Source organism: Solea solea, chromosome 13 (genome assembly GCF_958295425.1).
Source record: "Solea solea chromosome 13, fSolSol10.1, whole genome shotgun sequence".
Lineage (NCBI taxonomy): Eukaryota > Metazoa > Chordata > Actinopteri > Pleuronectiformes > Soleidae > Solea > Solea solea.
The window spans coordinates 10756636-10780989 of record NC_081146.1 but is presented as its reverse complement, the minus strand read 5'-3'; the positions used below and the strand labels follow the sequence as shown (position 1 = coordinate 10780989).

Sequence of the window (24354 nt, the reverse complement as noted above, 5' to 3'; positions counted from 1 at the left end):
GTTCCAAAACAGCCTGCTCACTCATAAGAAACCAATGATGTCGTCTGTGTATATACTTTACTGATTCAAATTTAATGAAATATCTGATGGCAAAGGCTGAGACAGTGCTGCCATTGATTTGGCTTTGATTGAAGTGATGGTCAGTACTCCTACGTTGCTTACCTTGGAGCCAGGCTCAGAGATTAGAATAATATAAGCACATAAGCCTTTGCTTGTTCCTCAACTCTCCACCCATACCTCCCTTCCTCCCTCCCTCTCCTCCAGCACTGCTTCCTCCCATTGCCCCGCTTTCTCCCACCTCCCTCTACCATAGCAATTTATCAAGTTTAAACTCCAATTATCGTGAGAATCCTGTAGCCCATGTCACACCACATTTGATGGGCAACACATCAACTTTCTCTAAGGACAAGCTTTGGTCCTTGTAATTGGTCCCAACCCTGTTGCAGAGGATCTCCACAGGGAGCAAGTGAGCCAGTCTCAAAATCCACTCCCTCTCCCTTTTTGTTATATTACAGATGTTAAGTAAGGGGGGGGGGTTTGAGGGAGGCTGCGTTGAAGACAGTGTCCCCTCTCACATCCTTTACAGCCAGTAGAAGAAAAAAATAAATACAACTAAATAAACACCAGTACACCAAACCGAATCCCACTATTTGGAAAGACACAAAAGAGTAAGTTTGTGGATACCCGCTCTTTTTCTCTGACCGTTGAGCGTCACGTCAAGTCAGCAAAATACACAAATGCACTTGTTAGACAGCATTAAAATGTTTTTATTTGAAAACTCATCACACATTAGAAACATTAAAACCAGAGCAGTTACACTGAGGCATTACAGTTTCAAATGTGGTAGAGAGACTGAATCTGTCTCCCTACTGTCAGATTTAAATGAGCTTAAACGTTTCAGTGCATTGAAAGTACACCACACCTCGTATAAGCGTTTATAAGCAACGAAAAAAAGTCAAATATCAGAAACCACGACGACACTGCATCTCACGGGAGTATTTCACTGACTGCAGCCATCCACCTTGTACTCCCTGATGAAAGTGAAGAAGCCCCTGCAGGCAACGCGATAGTCAGTTTTTTTACACTCCTCATCTGTTGGCTTTTGTTCAATCCAGGTGTTTGATTCCAACAGATACTGCATTCTACAATAGGAAAGAGGGAGAGTGAGCAAAATGAGGATCAATCAGCATCAGACGTTTATGATACACTATACTTACGCTCCCGTTGAGTCAGTTGTGGAGCCATCTTTGCCCATGATGAGATACTGTCTCCCCAAATTCAACTCCCCTTTGCACTGACGCCTCATCACAAACACGCGAATAGAATTTCCTTTGACAAGATGATCTCCATCTAACAGACAGATGACAGTTATTAAATTAATGTATGTCTTCCAATTATCTTACAAATATAAACCAAATGCCATGAAAGTACTAAGGAACCGCTTGTGTAGTCAATCTAAATCTCAATATCTCTACTTTCACCATCTGCACTTATATTACATAATATTATGAAATGATTCAGTCAGAGGAAATCTCGGTGTGTAAATGCCAAGGGCAGAAAGTGCTGATGAATGTGTGTGAACGCCAAGCCATCCGGGGGTATTTAATGAGGAAACCTCATTGGAGCTTGGAGGTACCTTGGAAAATCCCAAGATTTCTCAAGAAATACAACCTGAAACTGTTTTACAAAAAAGTACCTAAAAGGGATACTTGACTACAACTTTTTACATGAAAATGACTTTGGTAGAAGTTGAAGTCACTTTTTTTATTTCTTAAAGTATATGACATATGACTGTATTTAAGTATCAAAAGTAATTTTCTGACATAAAATGCACTTAAGTTTTAGATGTAAAAGAATTAGAGTTAGGATTGAGCCATGGCAGCTCAGTGGTAGGGCCAGTTGTCTTTCAACTGAAAGGCTGTGAGATTAATTCCTGGCTCTTCTAGTCTATTTGTGTCCTTGAGCAAGACACTTAACCCCATGTTGCAGCATTTCAATGGGTATGAAAGATGTGTGAATGGCAAAACTATAGTGTAAAGCAGCTCATCAAGACTAGAAAAGCTCTATATAAATACAGACCATTACCAACTCTTCTTCTTCTGATTTTATTTCGTATTAACGAGTAACAAATATAGTTAGAGGAAATGTAGTGGAGTTAAAGTCGCTAGAAATATAAATAACAAAGTAAAGTACAGATATGTGAATGATCTACTGAAGTACAGTAACAAAGTATTTGTACTTTGTTACATTACAACACTGCAGATTTCTCTCTTTATTGGAAATGGAGTGAAAGACACTGACAAGACCATCCAGCTTGTTATGAACAAAGGTTGCAAAAAACAGAATGTGTGATGGTATGGGGGAGCATCAGTGCCCACTTCATGTACCACTATAATATGGAGACACATGCTTCTATTAGGATATTTCCAGGAACTCCATGTGTATTTCTGCCGGTCTCATTATACATAACAGCATAGCTGTGTGTGTTTGACCGGCCTGGCTGCAGTCCATCTGTCTCGAGTGGAGACAGACGAAAAACGACATCCAAACCACAAACTGTTGAGCATTTTTAGAAAGTGTCCCGACTTTTGTGGAAATGGGATGGTATTTAAAAGTCAGTGTCACAAACTCTGTTAAGGGAGTAAGAGTTTACGTACGTGATCGAAGCACCTCCATCACTCTCGACTTGTAGATCTCAAAGTTGCTCTTCACTGAAACACTGAGCACTTCGACAATGTATCCTGAAAACAATTAAACGTTCAGATGAGGCATGTAGTGTCAGTATAAAGTATGAAATAATGCAAACAACATTAAAATAATTGATACCATGTTATCTTCTGTGCAATACTAACCATAATCCACCACGGGGAAGAAGCAAGCATGTTGCAAACGATCATTCTTTGTCAGTCTTACATTCCTTTCTGATTTGAATGTCATTTTCTGTTTATGACATGGTCCTTAATTTAAAAAAAATGAACATAATGCAATTTTAAGGGTTAACTTCAAAGGCACATTCACTCATGGGGGTTTTGGTCAGTGATGGCTTACGTTCTGCACACTGGCACACATCCCCTGAACACAGTTTGGAGACCAGCTTGCTTCTTTGGGGGGCAGAGTAAAAGATAGTACACTTTTGGTCTGCAACGAAAATAATACATAGCCCATGATTTCTTGTTGAATTGAACAATGTCCCACCAATCCTGACATAAAGTGCTGAAAAGAAAACAGAATGCTTACTTGGTTCATAATAGTCATAGAACACAGCTGGAGCAGGCTGCAGAAGCCCAATGGGAACTGTCTGCTTAGCATCGAAATCAATACATTCCTCTGATTCAAAGAGCTGGTGAGAAAATCTCGTTTAGAATTGCTTTTATTGTTATTACACTTTTATACAACCAGGAATCCAGTTGCTAATGGACACGTGAAATCTGTGAGTGTAAATAGATTTTATTCTTACCTCATTGAAATAGATCAGCACCCTGCCATAGTTGACTTCATAATGGGCAATGTATTGCTCAGGTGTCTGCTTTAGCTGGAAGGAGAAATTCATTTTCATGAACTTTTTAATATTATAACAAAATAAAAAGGCAGTGTTTTTAAAAAAAACAAAAAAAAAAAACACCACGTAATGTGGGAGGGACATTTGGAGTTTCTTCATTCTCTGTTCTCATGTGAATCTCAGTTTCGGTCTAATGATAATCTCGGTTAACAAATGACTGAAAGCTGCTGTCAGGGAAATTCTTTTGTTAAAATAGATATTATGCTCCTGACTGTGACAGCTATCACTGTTCTCTCAGGGGGCTAGAAGGTAGATTCAGATTTGCTGTTGAAAACGGTGTGAATTTAAAATATTGCGACATCATTTAAAAAGTAATCGTTAAAAAAAAAAAAAAAAGTCACTTAGCGTGTGCCTAACATCCATGAAACACATTAAAATGTGTCAAACGTTACAGCTGGATTGTTGCAAAAAGTAAATAAAACATGATACGAGGTGCCCTAAACATCTCCCATCACTAAAGGTTCAAGATGACAGTAATGAAGAGGCAGTAGAGAGCGACTAACCTTGTCCAGGTCCCCAATTACTACTTCGAACCCACTGAGTAGTGTGATGTCAGCAATGGCCATGCCAGTGAGACTGTAGTTCATACTGTGACTGCACACACACACACACAAAAGGAAGACTTGGGTCAGAATTTTTGATTTCTTCCAGTTAAAGCTGTTCGAGCAGGCGACATTTTGAATTCAAAAGTCCAAGCCCCTTTCTTCAGACTTTCCTCCGAAGCTCCGCCTCCAGAGCACAGGAACTCACAACGGACACGGATTCACGAGCAGCGTCGGTAACTTTCGGTCCTTTTCTGTGTTTTTTTGGATACTTGTTCAAATGAAAACGTGGTGATGAAAAACAACAGATACTTCTACAAAGTTGACAAAGATATAAAGTTAAACTACTGGTCCAGTAGAAACAGAGCCACCATGGTATCACTATGTAGCCCTTTCTGGGTTTTCAGTTGTCACCACCATTCAAACGCAGCCCCGATGTTCAGTCTTGGATTGCCCCGCATCAGCCTTTTTCTTGGCAGGAGCTCTCCCAAAAACCGGCTTTCGTTTGCAACCAACACCTGTTGTTGGCACCTTTTGCTGCAACTGTCTCGTTGGATTTAGCAAGCTAGCATAAGCTCTGAGGCACATGGCAGTTTGTTGATGCATCACAATCCAATGAATTTGTTCGGGATGTTTAGTATGATTGGATGGTGTTTTTACACACCTGTTCATTCCTCGGGTGACTGACATTTTTCATTTTTGTGACGATGCATTAATGAATTGGTTACAATCAAGTTGTGAAGAGGATTTTATGCAATACGATAAAAAATGCTCCCGAAAATGATCTCCCACCCTACCTGTAAAAAAAAGAATGTCACTGAACTGACCTGACACAGACTGTGTAAGTGACAGTTTGGACTGAACTCAGGTTGTTATCGACGTCTCTCCTTTTTCGGTCATGACTGTCAGATTCCTCTGTGCCTGGGATTGGATCCTTTCCCATATTGGTATCGTAGTCATCGTAGTATTCATAGGTTTCTATAACCTTAGCTATGAGGACATGTGTTAATGTAACCATGGAGCTTTTTCTCAGCAATATCTTTCGTTGTGATTTGACATCAATGACAAAAACTCACAAGTGTATTTTACTTTGCCCGTCACTGTGACACTGATAGAGAGCTTGGTACAGTCATCCTTGGGTCCCAGAAGATTGTAAGCCTTTACAATCTGTCAAGGAGATTTGTGATTTTCTGTAAATCGTACATTTTTTTCGCTTCACATTAACGTACAAAAATGAGTAAAACTTACTTTTACTTTGACGTTTCCTTTCCCTGACAACTGCATGTTAATCTGACGCCCTACAAATTTCTGGGACATTCGACACAAGACAAAAGAAGTCATTTCAGGATGAGATAAAAAAAAAAACGTGCAAATATTTGCTAGTGTATGTAAGTGTACTATGTTCTTTGATACCTTCAGGCTTGTCTCCACCCTCCCCTTATTTTCCAGGACAAGCTTCACAATGTCACTCTTATGTGGTACAGTGAAGTCTGCAATTACAGTTGATGCAGGATCAACAGGCCTCTTCAGCTCATACTCAGCGAGGGCTTCCAGTGCCATGAGGGTGTCCTGGACATGGTAAGAAAACACTGATAATATATTATATAATATTTACATGCTGACAGTTAGATCCATGGTTCTCAAACTGTGGTACATGTACCACCAGCGGTACACAAGCTTCCTCTGGTGGTACTTGGAGGAAAGTCATAAATACTGTTCTACTGTATCTACCAGGGTATGTGATCGGAGTGGAGCTGATGAATTTGGATTAGAGAGCGTAGGACTCCATCTTTATCTAATGTCACTATACCAGTGTGTGAAGTATGTGTGAGGAAGAGGAGGATGATGAGAGAATAAATGATCTTATTGGGAATGAAGAGTCCGTAGCTGACTTTGCTCGGCATTTCAACGTGTGGCGATAATGGTGTTACTTCAAGGGATCACTATTTTCCCAGAGAGTACTCGGTGTAAAAGGTTTGAGAACCACTATCTTGGATGACTCTTCATGATGCCTATGTCTACAGATCACCTGTGAGGAGGCGTAGCCTCCAAAATAGTTTTCTTGGGTGATTAACCAGCAGGCTGCTTTGTCTGCCCATTCTCTATGTTGAAGTGCCACTGCAGTTAGAAGGGCATAGGCTGTTGTTTCTATAGTGATGCTGTCAGCCTTCCCTTGATTCGGTGGGCTCTTATCTGTTGTCCACAGATAACAGCCATCCTTCCCTGGTGAAAAAGAAACAGACATATGTATCATGTGAGGAAACACATTTCTTTCAGGCAGTTAATGTTCTGGATTTGCCAAAACAAGGTGGACAGCAACATTAGACTTTCTCCACTCCTCAGGTGAGCTTTCTGAAAGGACAGCTCTAGGTCCATATCTCAGCCGTTCACTGCCGTACCGCTTTACTAGCACAGCTGTGATGCTTCCGCCTTCTTTCCATCAGTCGTGGCGTACAACACATCACTCAGTGTGCAGTGCTGATGTGTCACCAGGTGACGCGGAAAAACACACAACTACTATACTAAGGAACACAGAGAAATGTGTAAGCTGATTGGCTTCATCAGCATGGGGGACCTCTTTGACAATAGTTTTAATGTAGTGGGCATTTACTCACATTTAAAAGTTACGCACAACAGCTTTCGATAAATAAATAAATCCAATGTGTAAGATGAAGTTACATACAGTGCATATACCATAAAGGATTCTAATAATACCAGATTAGATTAGACATGCCTTCCGTAGCCAGTGCTTGAAGTTTTGTCCAGGCCCGTGTGATATTTGTTCCCTCTTGCAGGCACAATGAGAGGCAGTAGGCTGTGGTGGCAATAGCATACGGATGCTGAAGCTCCTCCAGATGTAACATGAGATATGATGTTGATCTTGAAATGCTTGCTTTCTGGTAGAAAGTTGCATAAAGGGAGGCAGTCAGTTGACTGGCTGCAATCTATTACAACCATACTAAAAACTATACTGCTGAATACTGAAAATTGAAATTATAACAGGAAGTCATAGTAGCAGATCAGTGTTCGTAGAAGTGCTATGGACCAAATGCTCACTGATGTTTAACAGGCACACCTTTTATTTATCCTCCTTTAGTGATAAAACCTTTGAAATTAGACTACCTGATGATGCTAGATAAAAAAGTTGGGCATCACCATTGTCATTAAGGTTCGTGCTCTGAACATGAACATATGTAGGTCTTAATGCCGTAACACATGGGACATTCAGTCTTACGTGATCTTACCGCAGCAATCTCTGTATCTTCTGGCAGGAAGTTAAGTGACAAATGTAGAGAAACAGTTATGAAAGCCGTCATGGATGCCACCTGGTCTTTGCCTTTCTACGTCAAACACACAGGGACAATAATGCATTCAAAACAGTGTTGCTCATTTTTGCTGCCATGTCTTTCATACAATATACTGTATATGTTTGGACATGAACACATACACTGTACTTACCAGGACGCCTCTGTGCAACACAGGATGTCGGTCAATGAATGACCCATCTGTCTGCTGTACTGAGAGCAAGTATCTGACAGAGAGCGAAATATCATCTAGTGGTAAAGTCGTTTTCAGGCCCTGCTCTCCCAAACCTCCACTCTGACGCTGAGCCACCAAGGACAGAACTTTTACAACAAGGGCAGTCACCCTATATGGACAAGAGGAAGAAAATAGAGGAGCAGAGTCAAAGCTATGCATGGAGGGAAGACGACTGATTTAAAGTATGACATTCTGGAAATTGATCAATTAGATTTGTCTTATGAGATGTGATTATGATGTGAATTGGTGTGAATTCATTAGAAATATTAAAATCCTGTTTCAGTCACATGACAAAAACACATTTTTACCAAACGTCTAAGGCCAAATTAAGAGTTTGAAATGAGGGTCCTGAGAAAGTCAACTTGGATGTTATGGACAGGAACTTGTTGAGCATAAAAATGAAAATGAATAAAAATGGGACACTAAATACTGTCAATTTACTCACTCACTTACTCACTCAATCATCTTCTACCACCTTTAAAGTAACAGGAATGAGTGATTTCCTGTTTATATCACTCCTTCGAATTCATATTCACTCCTTCTGAATACCAGGATCATTTTCAATGCCTAACAAAGACTTTAATAACTTTAATATGAATGTGTTTCTCAGATTAGTTCTACAATCCTCTATGTAAACGGTAGAGGGTGGAGGTGAGCTTGCACCAGAGCGCGCATGAGAAAGTTAACAAGTCTGACACCACAGACTAAACTCCAACGGAATATTTGGTAGAGCTTTTGACCGATTTAATTCAGTTGGATATGTCAAATCTAAGAACACCCTATATGTCTCTGTCTCCATGTTACAGCTGTATCCTCTGATTTTATTTGTATGCACACTACTCTCAGATGTTACTGAGCAGAAGTTCTTTGAGAGTGTTTAATCACAATGGGGGGGTAAGGCTACATTTCTGGGTTTCTCAGAAAACATGTTCCTTCTCGAACGTCTACACATCCTTGAATAATAAGCTTTAACACAGGCACAAGTAACATGAAACAAACTCACCAATTACTAGATGGCACTGAACTAAATGCTCGATAAGATCCATCGGCTTTTTTGTAGGATAAAATCCTCGTAATACCTGACAAAAAAACGTTATTGTAAAAAAACATATTTAGCCTTGTTAGTGTGGGTGCAACATTCATTACTACATAAAAATGTGAAATAAGATAATGAAGTTAAAAGCTAGTACAGATTTGCCTTGTATGCACTATGGAGTGACCTAGAAGCTGAAACATCTTTACCTTACTGCTTTGTTTCCTCAAATACATGAAATTTACCAGATATGTTAGTTTACAACTTGTAACCACCTCTCTGTACTTGAATATCTTGCCTTTTGGTAGCTGGCATATAGATGCAGTGGGATCTAAAAGCATATTTGAAATGCGCAAAAACTGATATTTTGACTTTACTTATCAGTCAGGTTATCCTCAAAGAGACTTTTAAGGTCATCACAACTAATGCCCCCAAATTGTTGATGTTTTTAACTGAATTTGTTCATACCTTGCATAACGTTGTTCAGAGTCTCATCTCTTTTACCAGGAGGCAGGTTAAACCACTGCTCACTTAGATCAAGGTAACGGAGGGCTGAAGCTGTGGGAGCGAGCCCTGTCATTGTCTGCTCCAAACATCCTGTAGGCAGCACGATCAGTTTAGCTACCTTCTCCGGAGAAAGAAGGTTCTTCGCTTGGGACTGAAATTCATTCTCTGTGAGAACAGGTGACAACGTTGAAAATGTAAGACACTGTCCTTGAAAAGGATTTGTGAATTGTCTGTCTTTGTCTAACAGAAGACACAATACCTTCTGCCGAAATGAAAATATTGGACCCAGAGTTGGGGATTGTTTCATCTGGAAAACTTCCATCAATACGTATGGTCCTTACACTCTTCCCTATTATGACAGATAGAAATAAATTGACTAAATCAAACCCTTATACAGTATATTGGAGAACAAAAATGATGTCAAATATGCAACAACTTACCATCTAATTTAATCACTTTGGTTTCGCATTGCCTCTGTTCTAATCCTTCTGTCTACAACAAGCAAAAAACATGTCACCATATTTGTTTTGTCCCGTAGGCCTCGCCAGTAAAATGACAATTTTGCAGAGATAAAATTATTTCTTGGTCACTTACCAGCACATTCAAACTCTTCTCAATTGCATCTATTCCCATCTCATTAATTATGTCATAGAGACGTATTTTGATGGGTATTTGCCCGGACACCATGGGGGCGGCAGAGAAAGAGACAAACTGTGAAGACTCAGATTTCACAGTGATGTTAACAAAGGCTGCGGTGGTGGCTGAGCCAGGGGAGCAAAGCCCTTCAGTTTGCTCCATATGAACTGCCAACTGTAAAAAATGCAGGTGTTCACACAGAGAAAATGATCAAGATCAGTGTTTGGTATCATGTAACAGGCGTCTCAGCATTAGGACATAGTTACCTCTAGGTCGTCTCGGCCGTAGTTGTAGATGACAGGAGAAATGAACATTTGCTCATATTTTTTCACTGAGTAGGGCAGTCTCAGAGACACAAATGTCCTCTTCATGGCTTTGACCTCAGTCGGTTTGACAACACAGAAACCTGAGTGACACATGCAAGTAGTATAATGAGTTGCAGTTATATCTAAACAAATATCTAATGTGCATTTTGTGAATTTGAAGCCCGCTTGTTATTACCAGTGGCAGCAGATAAAGTGATGATTTGAAGTTCCCACGTGGTGATGGAATCAGGAAGAGCCAAACTATACCTACAACAGTTTTCATTCCAGAGAGAATATATTATTTAACTGTTAGTGCTCACGCGGCAAGCGAGGAGGGGGGTGTTTATAGGTCACATTCAGGCTTTAAAAAATGCATTGTTGAGTCGATGTATGATTCATTTTATATTGCATTTTTAGTAGTTATATGAAGTAGTAGAAATAATTGTGCAGAAGTCACAAATAGACTTTGAACTGTTTCCAAATTTCATAAATTCAATCTGATTTTAAAATTTTAAAAAAAAAGGCATGTTTATATAGTTGGTGAAAATAAAATGTATTTTTCATCAGATTGCCAAGGTCGTGCTAAAAAAAAAGGATCTAAGACACTCTATATTGCACATTCTTATAGCCTCTGTACAGTATATACTGTACTTTAAATGTAATGGAAAAAAGCAGCCAAAATGCTCTGTGTTCAAAGGGTTAAACAGCAGAACAAATCATACTGACGCTTTCTGTACACTGCAGGCATTTAGCCAGATTTCAATGTCCGTGGTCACCATATTCAGTGGAAAAGAAAATATTACTGATTTGTTTACCTTTGTTTACCATTTACTTCAATTTCATTGAATGCAAAGCTGGGAGGAAAAATTCGTCGAATGTACTGACTGGCAGGGTCCAAGAAGAACTCTTCGATGTCTTCAACATGTGCCGCTTAAAAAAGAGAGAAAATGGTATGTTTGTTTCTAAATTCTGTAGTAATCTCACTATAGTTATTTAATGTAATTAGTCAAATTGTATCTCACTCCGGGCAAGTCCTTTCTCTGCCTCCTCTTGTATTTTTTTCTGCCTCAGACGCTGTGCTTCCAGGCAGCATTTCAAAAAGATGTCTGCACAAGCTTGATTTCGTTTCACGAGAGCCATGCGCTTTGCTCTTTGTTGACATGTTAGTGTCATAGGTATGAGAGAAACCCCATGATCACAACACTCACCTTCCAATTTGGAAAAGTTAGATTCTGAGTGAAAAAGTGAAAAAAGAAAATGCACAGGTTTGTATCTTTCCCTTTCCACAGACCAACGTTGTAATACAAGAATATTGTCTTACTGAAGGTCATCATTTCCTGGTTGAGGTCCAGAGAGCGTTTTTTTCGTGAGGATTGTGAGTCACAGTGAGAATCTAGAAAATACGCACAACATTTCAATCACATTTCAAGGACATTTTTGCTTCAGTGCAGTGGGTACATACATTCCATATTGTATAAGTACATGTGAGATTTTTTTTGATTTTTTATCACTTTTTAATCTTCAAAATATAGTATCGCACAATTTAAACTGTAATTCAGAAGTAATTCATTCAATTATTAACAATACACACATGCAGAATGGTATTAAGGGATGACCACATTTCAATATAATCAATATTTCATATAAATTAAAATTATTGACAAACCATCAAACACAGGTCAGAAAAAAAAGGTTTTAGAAGAATGTAAGTGATAAAAACTTGTTTTTGTCACACCATGTTTCCACTCTGACTGTGAATGTGTTACAAACGATAGGCCTGCATCTTTTAGTCCAGATACTGAGTCCCTTCCTCCACCGTATGAGCAGCCAAGATCATATGACTGCATCGCAGAAAACACCTGAAAGAGAAGGCAAAAGCTTGTACTTCAGCTATTGGGATATTGAGTGTATTAATAGAGAATATGCGAGTCGTACCTGTTTGGCTGTGAGTTTATTGTCAGTATTGAGAGCGTAGAAGGCTTTATCCACAGCAAGCAGAGCCACTTTGGCTTTCTGACCATGTAAATCAATGTCTAGCACTGATTGTTTTCCAGGTTCAAAAGGACCTCTTTGTTCTACCTGATATTGAAATAGGTGTATTACAGAGATTTTTAAATACTATTCACAAGCCCGAACAAAACACTGATACAGATGTAAACACAGAGGCTGCATGTGTTCATTTTATGGCGGTTATACAGTGTACATACATACATATGTATATATATATATATATATATAGATATACATATATATATATATGTACTGTATATACATATACACACACACATACTGTAGGTATATATATATGTGCAGAGGTGGAAGGTAAAAGATTACATTTACTCGCGTTACTGTAATTGAGTAGGTTTTTTGTGTACTTGTGGACAGGTGAACGATGAAGACAAGTGAATGAATGATGAGGACAGGAGAACTGGCGCTAATTAAGGTGAGAAAGTGAAAGCATTTGTGATACAAAATGTGTTTGCATATTTTATTTTGGCAGCACTTTAATTTGTAAAGGTTTGCCTTTAATTAAAAACAATTCATGTGAGATTTGTGTCCCCTTGTCATTTTCACACAGGAACAAAGGGCACAGAACACAGGAAAGAACCCCAAGCTACTTTTTTACTATAACTTGAGCACATGTTTTTTAGACCAGTACTTTAACTTGTTCTTAAGTAATAGTGAATCAAAATAATGGTTATTTTACTTGAGAATAATACTGTATTTCAGTACTCTTTCCACCTCTGTATATGTGTCTATATATATATGCCTGTGTCTTAAGCATTTGTTCAAATCAACAGTGATAGGGGAGGTAAAGTTCTGTTTGTCCACTGTCTCTGCCCAGAGTGTGCTCGTATCAGCTCTGTTTACTCACCTTGACCTTTATCTCACATTCATCCCTGACATCCACCCACACTGAGTCAGAAATGACGTCACCGCGCTCATTGTAGAAGTAGCCAATTAGACGGAAGGATGGAACCATATCATGTGTAATCAGTAAGTTGTCTTTAACTGAACTGCCAAAAGGGAGACGTCCACTTTTTATCAGGATCCCACGGCTCAGGACCTGCAAGAGAAACAAACCAAACAGTTTAATCGTGACAAAGTGCTGCTCTTCCTTCTCAGGATGCATCAAGCTGCATTTGATTCAGCTCACCATGTAGTAAATAAACCTATTTGTCCGACCATTCAGGGTGTTGTATGTCACTGAAAGCAAACCTTCCACAGAGTACATTCTGGGGGTAAAACTGATGTAAAGGTAGCTGGCACTTGAAGATGATGTGCGTCCAATTGCTTTCTTCTGTTGCAGGTCATCTGCCGTCACCTATGGAGCCAGAGGTGGAAACAGTTAAAACTGCACAAAAACAAAAAAAGAACTGAGAAGATCTTTTTTAGGGCTACCAACTTCAACGGTGAAAGGAGTTGTAGAGTCAATATTAAAGGTATGAAACATTGCCCCCTCCTGGTCAGTAATGCCTTGCTCAGAAGATCCTTGTATGACAGTCCTCACTGGCACACCACTTGCTGGAGAGCCGTCTGGGTGACGCATGATCACCTGTAATAAAAACAAGACATTTGAGACATCATTAAAAACTCAGTGATACGGTTAGCTGTGTATCTGGGTTTTTTTTAGGTTCATGCATACCACCACATCTAGTGGGAACCCAGGTGGTAAGTAAGAGCGAGTGCGAGACAGATCCATGGTGTATTTGTGGGAGAGGACAGGAAGATGATCTTCTGCCTCTTGCATTTCACCACCTGGACCAAATAAAGCACAGAAATATCTGTCACCTAATAAAACTTATATATATATATATATATATATGTATATGCCATAAAGATATTTAATAACAAAAACATAAGGTCCAGTGTGTGGTTCACTTGTGGCCCCACACTCAATTTCCTGTGGCCCCACACTTATATATCCACTATATTAATTAATATTTTCTTTTATAATATTAGTAATACATTTAATGTGTCCCATAATAAATGTAATGTCTGCATTTCTACATTATCGATTTCATTTTTTGATTCTATTCTCTCTATGTCATTTACAGATTCATTTTGTATCATAAATATGTTCTGGTTTTTTTGTGAACTATTAATCGAAACAAACACTTTTACGTTTAAATGGTGCGCAGTATCGCCCTGAATAATTTTAATTTGTAGTATCATGACGGATTATCAACATAAAATTTGAATTCCAAATCACTGAACAGAACAGACGCTGTTTCTGTAAGTTACAAATGGAGTCTCCTCAGATCACTCCTCCCTTTCCCAAACATGTCAGGGACGTCTATGGTGGCCTTTTGTTACTTCAAAATTTCCCTGCCGCGAGGTCTTGTAAAATGTATGTAAAAGGCTAATTATAAGGCTGTGAAAGCAATTATACACTTGTAAAAACTGATTGGTAGTAATTTAAATTCCTTTCTACCTTTCTAAATGTAACACACTGGTCTTTTAAATAGTCATTAATATTAAGTACAATTATTTGTTCTTTATTTTACTCATAACCAGTGGTCTGTTGAGTGACTCTGTGTCCTTTACTTTCTATGTCGGTGACAAATACTGCCAGATAGACTTGTGCTCCCCTCTCCTGTAAACCAGCAAGTGTCAGGTTCTTGTCTTTCTGGAGTTGATCGTTTATCTTTGCTATGGGCAGAGAAACTGTTGCTTCTCCATTCTGGACCTGCAAATGAAAAGTGAGAATAAAATGTTGCATGTCAAATCGTGAGGCACGTTCAGAGATAGGCACAAATGTCACCAGTTTATCTGGTTTCAAACTTTGAAATAGGTGTTTACTCACTGAACCGGTCAGTTCCAGTCCTTTGATAAAGACAGGTATAGTTTTTTGATTACGACTTTCAGGTTTTAGTCCCACTCCAAATTTGCAGTAATAAGCCCCTTTGACTTTTTCACCATGTGTATATCTATTGGAAGAAAATTAAATATTAGCATGTGACAATAATATAAAAAAAAATGTTTTTTTATAGGATTTAACGGATGTCACTTTTGCAGAGGTTTATGTTTATGTTTGTTCTTTTTTGACACTTTACATTTAGCCCTTCTTAGCTTAGTATGTAACAGTTAAAGAGTCTGTTTATTTGTGTGTTTCCAACAGCAACAACAACAATCTTCTTCTCCATTTAACTCTAAAGAGCTGGTGAACTAAACCAGTCGTCACTGGGCTGTAAATATTGCTATAACCTACATTAACCGTTTCAACTTTACAGCGTAATAGCTCAAAATTGAGCAGATTTGATGGAAATAGAAACAACACTCACATGGCTGATATGGTGAAGACAACATGTTTAGCACTCAACAAAATATAGTTCTGCTCCAGTTTGATGTCAACTCCAAAACTTGGCAAAACTAGAGTGCAAAAAAAAAATGTTTTAATCGAACATCACAAATGTTCTGTGAGTTTGTTTGTTTTAAAAAAAGAAAACCAATCAAATCTGCAGCTTACCAAATCTTTGGACTTTGAACTCTCGAGACACGGCGTTTGCGTCGTCACCTTCAAAGTGAGCTGAAATCGTCCATGTGCCCATTCTAACACAAAATAGACACTTGTTATAATGTGAGAGTTGCTTGTTGGTTTGAGTCAAACAAGGAAATGTGTTGTCACATACTCAGAAACATCAGGTATGGGGAATGTGCCTTTTATTATTCCGTCCTTTGCACTCTTGATGGATTTCTGTATCCTATTTCCGGCTGCATTCTGTCATACAATAATCAAAGCATGAACCTTTTGTAGACCTTTTAAATTCCTCTTTACACCTTAAGGATATATTTACTCACAATCACTGATGTGTGGAGTATGTCCCCATGAGGCCTGAGCATATGGTCAAGAGTAAAAATCCGGTAATGCACTAGAAGAGATTTAAAAGCAATTTCAATGGCTTTCCTCAATCAGATGCGGAATTATTTCACACCGTTTTACCTTTATTCACATTTCTTTCAAATGTACCTTTCTCTGTTGGGTTGTAGGCTGGCTGATTGGTCTGAATGAAGATGTAGCCCCTGTGCTTTGATACCAGGACCTTTATAAATTGTCTCTTATTCACGGTCCTGAAGGTTGTGCTTTCTGCCACGACCAGAAGGTAAGAAGGGGTTTTTTTTGTAGGCGGTAACCTTGACATAATTGCACTGTTTATCTGTAAAGATGCAAATTAGCAGTATGGGTTAATAACATCCACGCATTGTCTACCACTTTGTCTTCTACATGAGGGTCACGGGTGCTGATCCCAAATGACTTAGGGCAAAAGGCGTGGTACACCCTTTGCAGGTCTCCAGTCCATCGCAGACACATGAAGACAAACAACCATTCACTTACACACTTAGAATCCAGAGGGAACCCAAACACACATGGGGAGAACATGCAAACTAAAAGCCTTTGTTCTGATCTTTGTGCTGCAAAGTCCAGCGCAGTGACATTTCACTTCATATCTGAGTGAAGACATGTTCTTACCTTGAGCTCAACTGTTTCGACGTCCTTCTTTTCTGTACAGGAGACCATTGACTTTGAAGACACAACAGTGCCAGTGCTTTCATGCTCCAGGTAGAGAGTTACAGGTGTGTTATGATGCTGTTTTCCCATCTGGACAAACACTTTCTCACCAACTCCCACATGAAACACACGTGGAGCTGAAATGAGGAATCTGTACACAAAGGAAAATCGTATTCACAAATAACTTGATATTATATTACAATATAGATTTGAAAGGCTATTCCTAGATTTACCTGTTTTCTGTTGAGCCCCCTGTTTCCACAGTCAAGGCGAGGAGCAGCAGTGAAATGATGTGACAATCCATTGTGCAGCTTCTATTGCTCTGACACAGGATTCACATCAACTGAGGTTTTGTGTAATGTTTATCCCTCTATTTCTCAATCAGTGGATGCTTTAGTTAGTCCCCCAGCCCCCCTCCCTCTGTTATTTCCCTTCTGACAAAATGAAGAAATATCAAATGTGGCACATTAGCATGTGCCAAAGGGCAAAACATAATCTGAAAAAAAAATAATAATCATCATGCTGTGTATGAGCATCAGTTTGCACACATTTACATGTATAGAAGAAAATCTGAACGACCACATTAACAATATAGATTTATATGGCTATAACTATGGCTGTAAATGTTTAAATCCAAACTTAAAATATATTTATTCAGAATGGCTTTTAATACCCGGTAATGTGGTGACAGTTTTCATTCTTTTAATTCACTTTTTATTCTTGTGTGTTTTCATGTTTTGAATTATGTTTCATGAACTAGTTTTTTAATGCAATGTGTCTGTAATGCTTTTATTTTGTAAAGCAATTTGGTCAACTGTGATTTTATATCTAAGTCAATTTTGAAGCGCTTCTTGGCTTGTAGCGTGAACATTGTTTGTTATTATTTCACAATGTGTAATCATTCTCTCATTGGTTTATTGCCAGTCAGCTGGATTCCCACAAATCATGTGATTTACAAGAAACTGAGTTTTGGCTCACCCCCCTCATGTGGAGGATAAAGCGGTAGAAAATAGCTGGATGGATGGAGTTTTGGCTCTTTTGGTTTGGGGCAGGTTGAGCACAGATTGCTTTAATAATTCAGGGATGATCAAGTAAATCTGCAAATTTCCTGACTTCTGTCCAGGACAATTTTCCTCATGTCTCTTTCTTGTGTCACTAGCTACAGAAACAACCCACTATACAAATGCCATGTGCAATGTTTTTGTAATGTAATTCTTCTGAGTGTCCATCAGCTCACTGACGCTTTGCTGACTGGTATTTAAAAAAAGTTTTCAAATTGAGTTAGGATCTGGAAATTGGAAACAAGATTAATGACAAAGACGCACAGACCAAGATCAGAGACTTTATTTTCTCAACATGAAAGTCTTTATGAAAATAATAAAATCACTGTTTAACAGGGTGCATCATGATATTCAACATAAAACACTTAAACATTTAAACTCACATTTAAAAATGGCAATTGAATGTGTCACATGTTTACAGCTTTGGTTGTATCTGAACATGCAACAAATCTGTTGGTTTTGTTCCGATTTCCCGCCTTGAAAGGGTCTCCTCAAACATTTTGTGAAGATTGAATTGTCATTTAAATTCTGTGTAACTTTTCAGCAATAACCCAGAATCTTAACAAAACATATAACTCAGCTTTTTCATTTATTCACATAACTAAAATGAGTAAATCATGGTCCTTTAAATCCAGTATTTATTTTGTAAATACATACGTTCCATTCCACTTCACCAACCACAAACATTATAACATATACTGTATAGATTATCACGGATCAAAATGTTCAGTTTACTTGTTTCATAATATGTTCATACATACACACACAGGGAAAAAAAAGAAAAGAAACAAAAACAGAACAATTTTTAGCTTTTTGGAACTTGACTAAAAGTTTAAAAACTGGCTGCCTTGCTGCAACTCTTGAGAAATAAAGAAACAGATTAAGGAACTGAAAAGTTTATTTCTAGGGTCTGGAAACTCAGTGAATTGGAAAAAACAGATATTAAATTGACAGGCCAAATTTGTTGGTAGTTACTAAAGAAAACATGGGAAAAGGTGTTGCTATGTAGTCCCAATACACAATACACAATATTAAATCAATGAAGATGTTACTCTTCTGTCTTATAACTGACAAAAGTAGAGCAAAGTGGAGCAAACAGGAGTCAGGGGCATGATGTCCATCCACAACTCCTAGGTATAGTGAAATAATACAAGAATTGCGTTTGGACAATCAACTCCAGACTCCCTGTAAAACCTTGGAAGAACATCAGTAGCATCTCTTATTCCAGGGGGTGAAACCTGATTCAATGTTTTTGCTGAATTTAAACAAATGTAAAAAAAAAAAAAATATCCACCATAATATCAATCATCTACAAACGGTCAAAATGTAAATTATCAGTAATTAAATGTAAAAAAAGAAATAAATGTATATTTCTCATCAAATACCATGATATCAACCAATTGATATCAAGAGCCACTAAGTGGCGTATTTGGATATTAGCTTGCACAAAAATGTAAAAAGTAAACAATTTCAATACTTACATAATGTGTCATGATAGTAGTCCCAGAAAAGCAGTTATTAATCATGTTTCCCCGCGCATACAAAATATTAAACTCTATTCTTTCATTAATGTTTTTTTAAATGTTGAAACGCAGACTCTGCTCAGCATCCGTCCTCAACCGCTGCTTGTTCAGTTTGTCTGTCCATATCCCCCGCTCTGTCCCTTGCCCTCTATCTGTCTCATTTCATGCAGGAGTGGGGTTACCTAAGAGACTCGGCCTCAATGGAGAAAATCTCTTTTTCTACAATTAACTGTGAAAGTGACAGAAGGAAAAGAAGGGAGGGAACTGCGGAGGGGTGAAAACCCAAAGAGACAAGAGACTAAGAGAGAGAGAGAGAGAGAGAGAGAGAGAGAGAATGGTAGGTATAGTTAAAAAAATAATTGCGCTTGATTGTAAAGATGTGTCTTGAATCAAACTGAACATAATTAATACTCAAAATCTATATTTCTCTCCATATCTTTTGTTAGTTGAGTACACTTTGGACAAATTGTAGTCATTTTAGGTTCAGCATTTAAGGTTTTTACTTATTACTTATACTTATTCTGAGAAGTGTTCAGACAGCTTCAATTAATATACACGTTTTATTTTTATAGCACCTCTTACTTAAGTTTATATTGGGCCAAACAAGGCTGTGTTACGTCAATCTATGTGAAAGTGAACTATTTTTATGACCATAATCTGTGCAAATGCACACGGAGTGACCACTGGGTTACCATGGAGAGATGTACACAAAAGGGTGTGGCGTGGGAATGTCCTCGGGGGTCAGGAGTGAGGGTGAAGGGGTCAGAGGTCAGAGCCAGCTGGACGGCACACAAGAGGAGATGAGGGTGAGAAAAGCTGCTGAGGGGGTTTGTCGATGCGACTGGCTGACTGGACCCAATGGGACATTAACATTGAACTGATGGGAGGCTGACTGACCAATGCCCATTCAAAGAGAAACTGAGCTATGACACACTCGTGTGTAATGGTCTGTGATAATTGAGAAGTGACAAGGCCCTCAATGTGAATGCAGCAGCGGATTACAAGATATAGTACATACTGGTGGTCAGTGGTTATATGAGAGTGTTGAACTCCATGATGCAAACATAATCATATAAAGCTGTCGAAACTAGTATTCTTGCACTTGGATAATATCAAGTGCTGTAAAGTATCACCGCTCTCTCAAAACAGGAATATATATTGGGATACGTAGGAATATCATCTCATTATCAATTTGATGTTTTAAGGACTCACATCAGTATAGGAAAATCATTATTATCTGAGTTCACGCTTGGAATTTTTTTTGATTTTTTCGGTAGGAATTTAGGATTAGGAAAATGCTTAAAAAAAGTGACTGTATTAGTAGACTGACTAGAGAAAGGAATAAAAGAAAGTTTGAAAGTCTGAAAGCAATCCCCTCTGCCTGGACCCATGGTAAGAAAGACAATATTGGTTGTTTATAGCTTGATACCATCTGTTTTATTGCGATAAAAAGACCAAAACAATCCATTTCAGTGTGTATGTATTCATGTACATTTACGTTACATTTTAAAAGTATGAAGGTGGATGTTTAACAGTGCTTGAATTGGACCTTGGAAAAGGTGTATGTAAATTAACAGCAGGCATAAGTTAAACTCTTTAGCATGTGATATTTTATGTGAGTTTTCATGTCAAGGGTTACACACATTAACACCGCTCATTCAAACATGTAAATGGGGAGTTGTTATTATTATTTATTTTTATTTTTATTTTTTAAAAGGGAGGAGCCTTTTCTTATGCTGCGAAAGTAAAATAAAATGTAAATATACAACTGATATGCCTTACCAGGCATGTGTGATAATGGTGAAACCAGTATTGCCTGTTGTTTTACAGTGTCTAATCAACTAAAAATCTAGAAAAACCCTAATGTTTATTGGGTTTTACAGATGATCCCATGTCCCTCAAGTGTGCAGAAAGAAAGGTGGGAGTCTGTGAGCTCTTGTCCTCCATGTGGCTGCTAGTGAAGGTCAGGTCAGTGAGGGCAGCAGGGCCATACTCTGGTGGTCTCAAAAAGACAATATTGAGGCCCAGCCTAAAGGGTCAACATGCAAATGGTAACCCCACAGTGAGAGGCATAGAGCAGATCAATGTTCCCACATTTCTTTTGCTGCCCATGACTGTGAATGTGCACTCCTACACACCACATGCGTTTTCCATATTTAATGAAATTCAGTCTCAACAATAGAGAAGGCAGCTGACGTCATACGTGAAGATCTCTGCTGAGGTCCATCAAATCCACTGGACTTGATACAGTTGTCAAAAAGATGGTTCTCAATAAATCATGCAAATATAACCAACACAAAGGTGTTATTTCTTCATTTAGAATCATTACAACTGCAGTGTCATTGCCCTCTAAAGTAGCAGTGTTCCTCTACACTCAGTCAGGACAAGTAGAGCAGATGAAATTCAGTTTTTCTGTCTCAGGTAAGCCTACCCACTGCTGCCCTCCAGTGGCCTGAATGGCACCTGTAACACCACAGTCATATGTCCCATCAGTTCCTTCTCCAGGAGCCCAGTTCTGGTAACAGCCTGACGTCGACTTCGTCCAGAACCAGAAGTCAAAGTTACAGGTGTAGCGTATGCCAAGCCAAACGTAGGGTGAAGTGGCGTTCTTTGCTTTTTCTGCCACCTTCTCTTGAATGTCTTCGGTGGTAATATGGACAAGGTCATTATGGTGCTCTCTACAGTAACCCATAGCTTCAATCCATGTCATGCTTTGCTGGATTAATATCAGATTCCCTTTAGGTGGACAACACAAAGAGAAACAGTGCTTAGTTCTGTTATGTATGATGTAAACTCGTGCAAAAAGAACTGTAGGCCCAAAGGTTAACATACCTGCAGGTGGACTTGGACTGGTTTCAGTGGACGTTGGATATGAAAGCTGTGTTGTGTTTTGGGCTGATGTCCCCATGGGTGTTGTTGATGCAGAAATAGCATCTGTGGTTACATTGCTGAGTGTCGTGCTTAAGGTACTGTACGCTGTATATGTGGTATTTGGTGTTATCAGTTCGGTGGTAAGAGTTGTAGTGTTTGGCTGTGTGGTGGGAGTTGTTTCTATAGTGGTCGTAGATGTTGACATTTGGACTGTTGTGGTCTTCTGTGTAGTTGTCTGGGTGGTTGTTGAAGTTACTTCAGTTGTCGTAGTTGTAGACAGTTGGGTTGTTGTCGTCGTCTCTGTCGTTGTCTGGGTGGTTGTTGAAGTTAGTGGACTGACTGTAAAAAGCAGTGATCAAAGTAAACAACGTGAGGACAGGGGTAATTTTGTTCTGTAATGTGTCACGCTATAAATCATTTAAATGTAACTAAAATATATACACCTTTCTCATCATATTGAGGGTGATTCCACATGTAAAAAAACACAAACTTACCCCCTTGACAAACAAACTTGCGTGCGCCTTGGCATTTGAGATCATTCCACTCCCCTCCATCATTGAATACTGCAACAACACAGTTCTGATCTTTACGGTAGTTAGGCTGATCGGGTTTCCAGTTACGGAATGATGAGCTGCTGCCATCTGACCAAATCCAGGGATCTTTGAAGAGGCCGATCCAAACCTTTTGTGACAGAGATACACGAAGTACCGCCTCATTCACTTCTGCTGAGGATATGCTGACCAGATCAGATGATAAGCCCCTGCAGTGATTCTGAGCAGCCCTCCACGATGTCAAGTCGGCAACAAAAATGTGACCAGTAGATCCACCATTGCCTGCAAGGTGTGATATCACATTAAATATAGTAAGATTCTGCATTTGTACATTGTGATGATATTTCCCATGTGAAATAAAATTAACGTGAATGTTTTTGCTCACCGTGACAAACAAAACCTCTTTTATCTCCACAGTCACTTTCAAACCACTTGCCATGTTCATCCATTGCTGCACAAGCATCCTGATTCTTTATTTGTGGCTCTCCTTCACTCCAGTTCGAATACACTAGTTGATGTTCAGGCAAAGTCCAGTGCCACTTCCACACAGCTCCATTCTCCAGTCCTATCCAGGCTCTAACAGTGGTGGCTGAAGCCGCCGCCGTGACCAAATCGTTCATATCGGCTAAATTGCGAACTGTTCCTAAATCAGTGTACATCTCTCTGCAATAACTCTTCGCGTCCTCATAATTCTTTAAAAGCTCAATAATGTGAAAGAGTGAGGATACCCCCGTGAAGAAGCAAAAACCTGTGGGATTACAAGGAATAAGTATGGTCACAAATGTAAAAAAGAACAGCAAAAAAAAATTATGCAAATATTTATATTTTTTTTCATAAAAGTAACATTCCTTCACTTTTTTAACTACATTTAGGAATTGACATTACACATTGACAAATGTGAAATCACACACAAGAAAACATTAATAGTATGAAAGGTCATGTAATGTACAAACCTGAGATGACAAACAGACACAGAACTGGACTCCTTTTCGTCATGATGAGACTGTTTTAGTCGTGATCACAGTGAACCAAAAACTGTGCTGTTAATAATGTGCTGTTCTGTTATGAGTGCATGCCGTTCCTGACGTGAGGTGCGCGCAGCAAGAATGCCACTCGGCTTGTTGAGAGACATGTCTTGCAGAACAGCTGCAATTACAAAGCGGTTTGACAAGTTTTTTTTCCTCTGTCTCGTACTGTGTGCACACTACATGGTTTTGTGTTGTGTGGAGATTAAATAAAAATGATAGGATACCTGAAAAGAGCCACGCCTGCTATGAAATGCAAGGATTGCAAGTAGGCAACCCATTTAATTTGGAAACAAATGTATCGGAATTTTTAATTAATGAAAATTAGTCTTTGCCATTTTGTCCATCGGTGACGAGGTTTGTCAAGAATGAGGAAAAGTGTCTTTCTTTTAAATGGTGACACCTGTCCTAAATTAAAGGACAGTGCGTTGGAGGGGAAACACCCAACAGTTATTAACACATCTTTGCTGTCATTAAGTGACATATAATTAAGTGCTCAGACTAATGACAGAGCATGCACTGACCTGATTATGTGTATCAAAAAAATCAATATTAAATTATTTATTTATTTGATTATTCACCCAAATGTGATACTGGATAAACAATCAAATAATACAAAATAGTATTGTGATGTTTTGTGTGGCTGTTTGAACTCGAATTTAAATAATAATAATTTTAAAAAAATCAAAA

The 24354-nt window shown here is 38.7% G+C and overlaps 2 protein-coding genes across 2 annotated transcripts; both read right to left on the bottom strand.

Annotated features, from left to right (window-relative positions):
* Positions 1–751: 751 nt before the first annotated feature.
* On the bottom strand, positions 752–16973 carry c4b (complement 4B (Chido blood group)). Its single transcript, XM_058646846.1, is given in 41 exon segments — positions 752–1142; positions 1218–1350; positions 2658–2741; positions 2853–2957; positions 3049–3138; positions 3238–3340; positions 3458–3532; positions 4063–4153; positions 4929–5091; positions 5178–5268; positions 5350–5409; positions 5515–5670; positions 6131–6324; positions 6836–6998; positions 7347–7442; positions 7561–7750; positions 8645–8720; positions 9143–9346; positions 9441–9530; positions 9622–9673; positions 9776–9991; positions 10084–10223; positions 10319–10389; positions 10938–11052; positions 11145–11354; positions 11444–11515; positions 11858–11981; positions 12058–12201; positions 12998–13189; positions 13280–13447; positions 13529–13678; positions 13769–13881; positions 14671–14812; positions 14930–15053; positions 15408–15495; positions 15593–15675; positions 15756–15844; positions 15925–15995; positions 16094–16280; positions 16595–16784; positions 16867–16973. Coding segments are annotated over 41 exon segments (5154 nt in total). The 3' UTR covers positions 752–1000.
* Positions 16974–20634: 3661 nt separating this feature from the next.
* On the bottom strand, positions 20635–23741 carry LOC131471352 (uncharacterized). The gene is made up of 5 exons (XM_058647864.1): positions 23593–23741; positions 23025–23387; positions 22583–22921; positions 22050–22427; positions 20635–21953 (listed from the first exon to the last, which is right to left on the bottom strand). Exons 1-5 carry the CDS (start codon positions 23633–23635, stop codon positions 21592–21594), a joined length of 1485 nt encoding a protein of 494 aa, XP_058503847.1. The 5' UTR covers positions 23636–23741; the 3' UTR covers positions 20635–21591.
* Between the last annotated feature and the right edge of the window lie 613 nt (positions 23742–24354).

What these genes read in the sequence shown, in the direction of transcription:
- LOC131471352 (XM_058647864.1), bottom strand. Translation starts at nt 23,635, where the DNA reads ATGACGAAAAGGAGTCCAGTTCTGTGTCTGTTTGTCATCTCAG. An exon ending in GTGTCTGTTTGTCATCTCAG is followed by an intron (nt 23,388 to 23,592) that starts GTTTGTACATTA and finishes GTAATCCCACAG; the next exon opens with GTTTTTGCTTCTTCACGGGG. An exon ending in CAGTCCAAGTCCACCTGCAG is followed by an intron (nt 21,954 to 22,049) that starts GTATGTTAACCT and finishes GTCCACCTAAAG; the next exon opens with GGAATCTGATATTAATCCAG.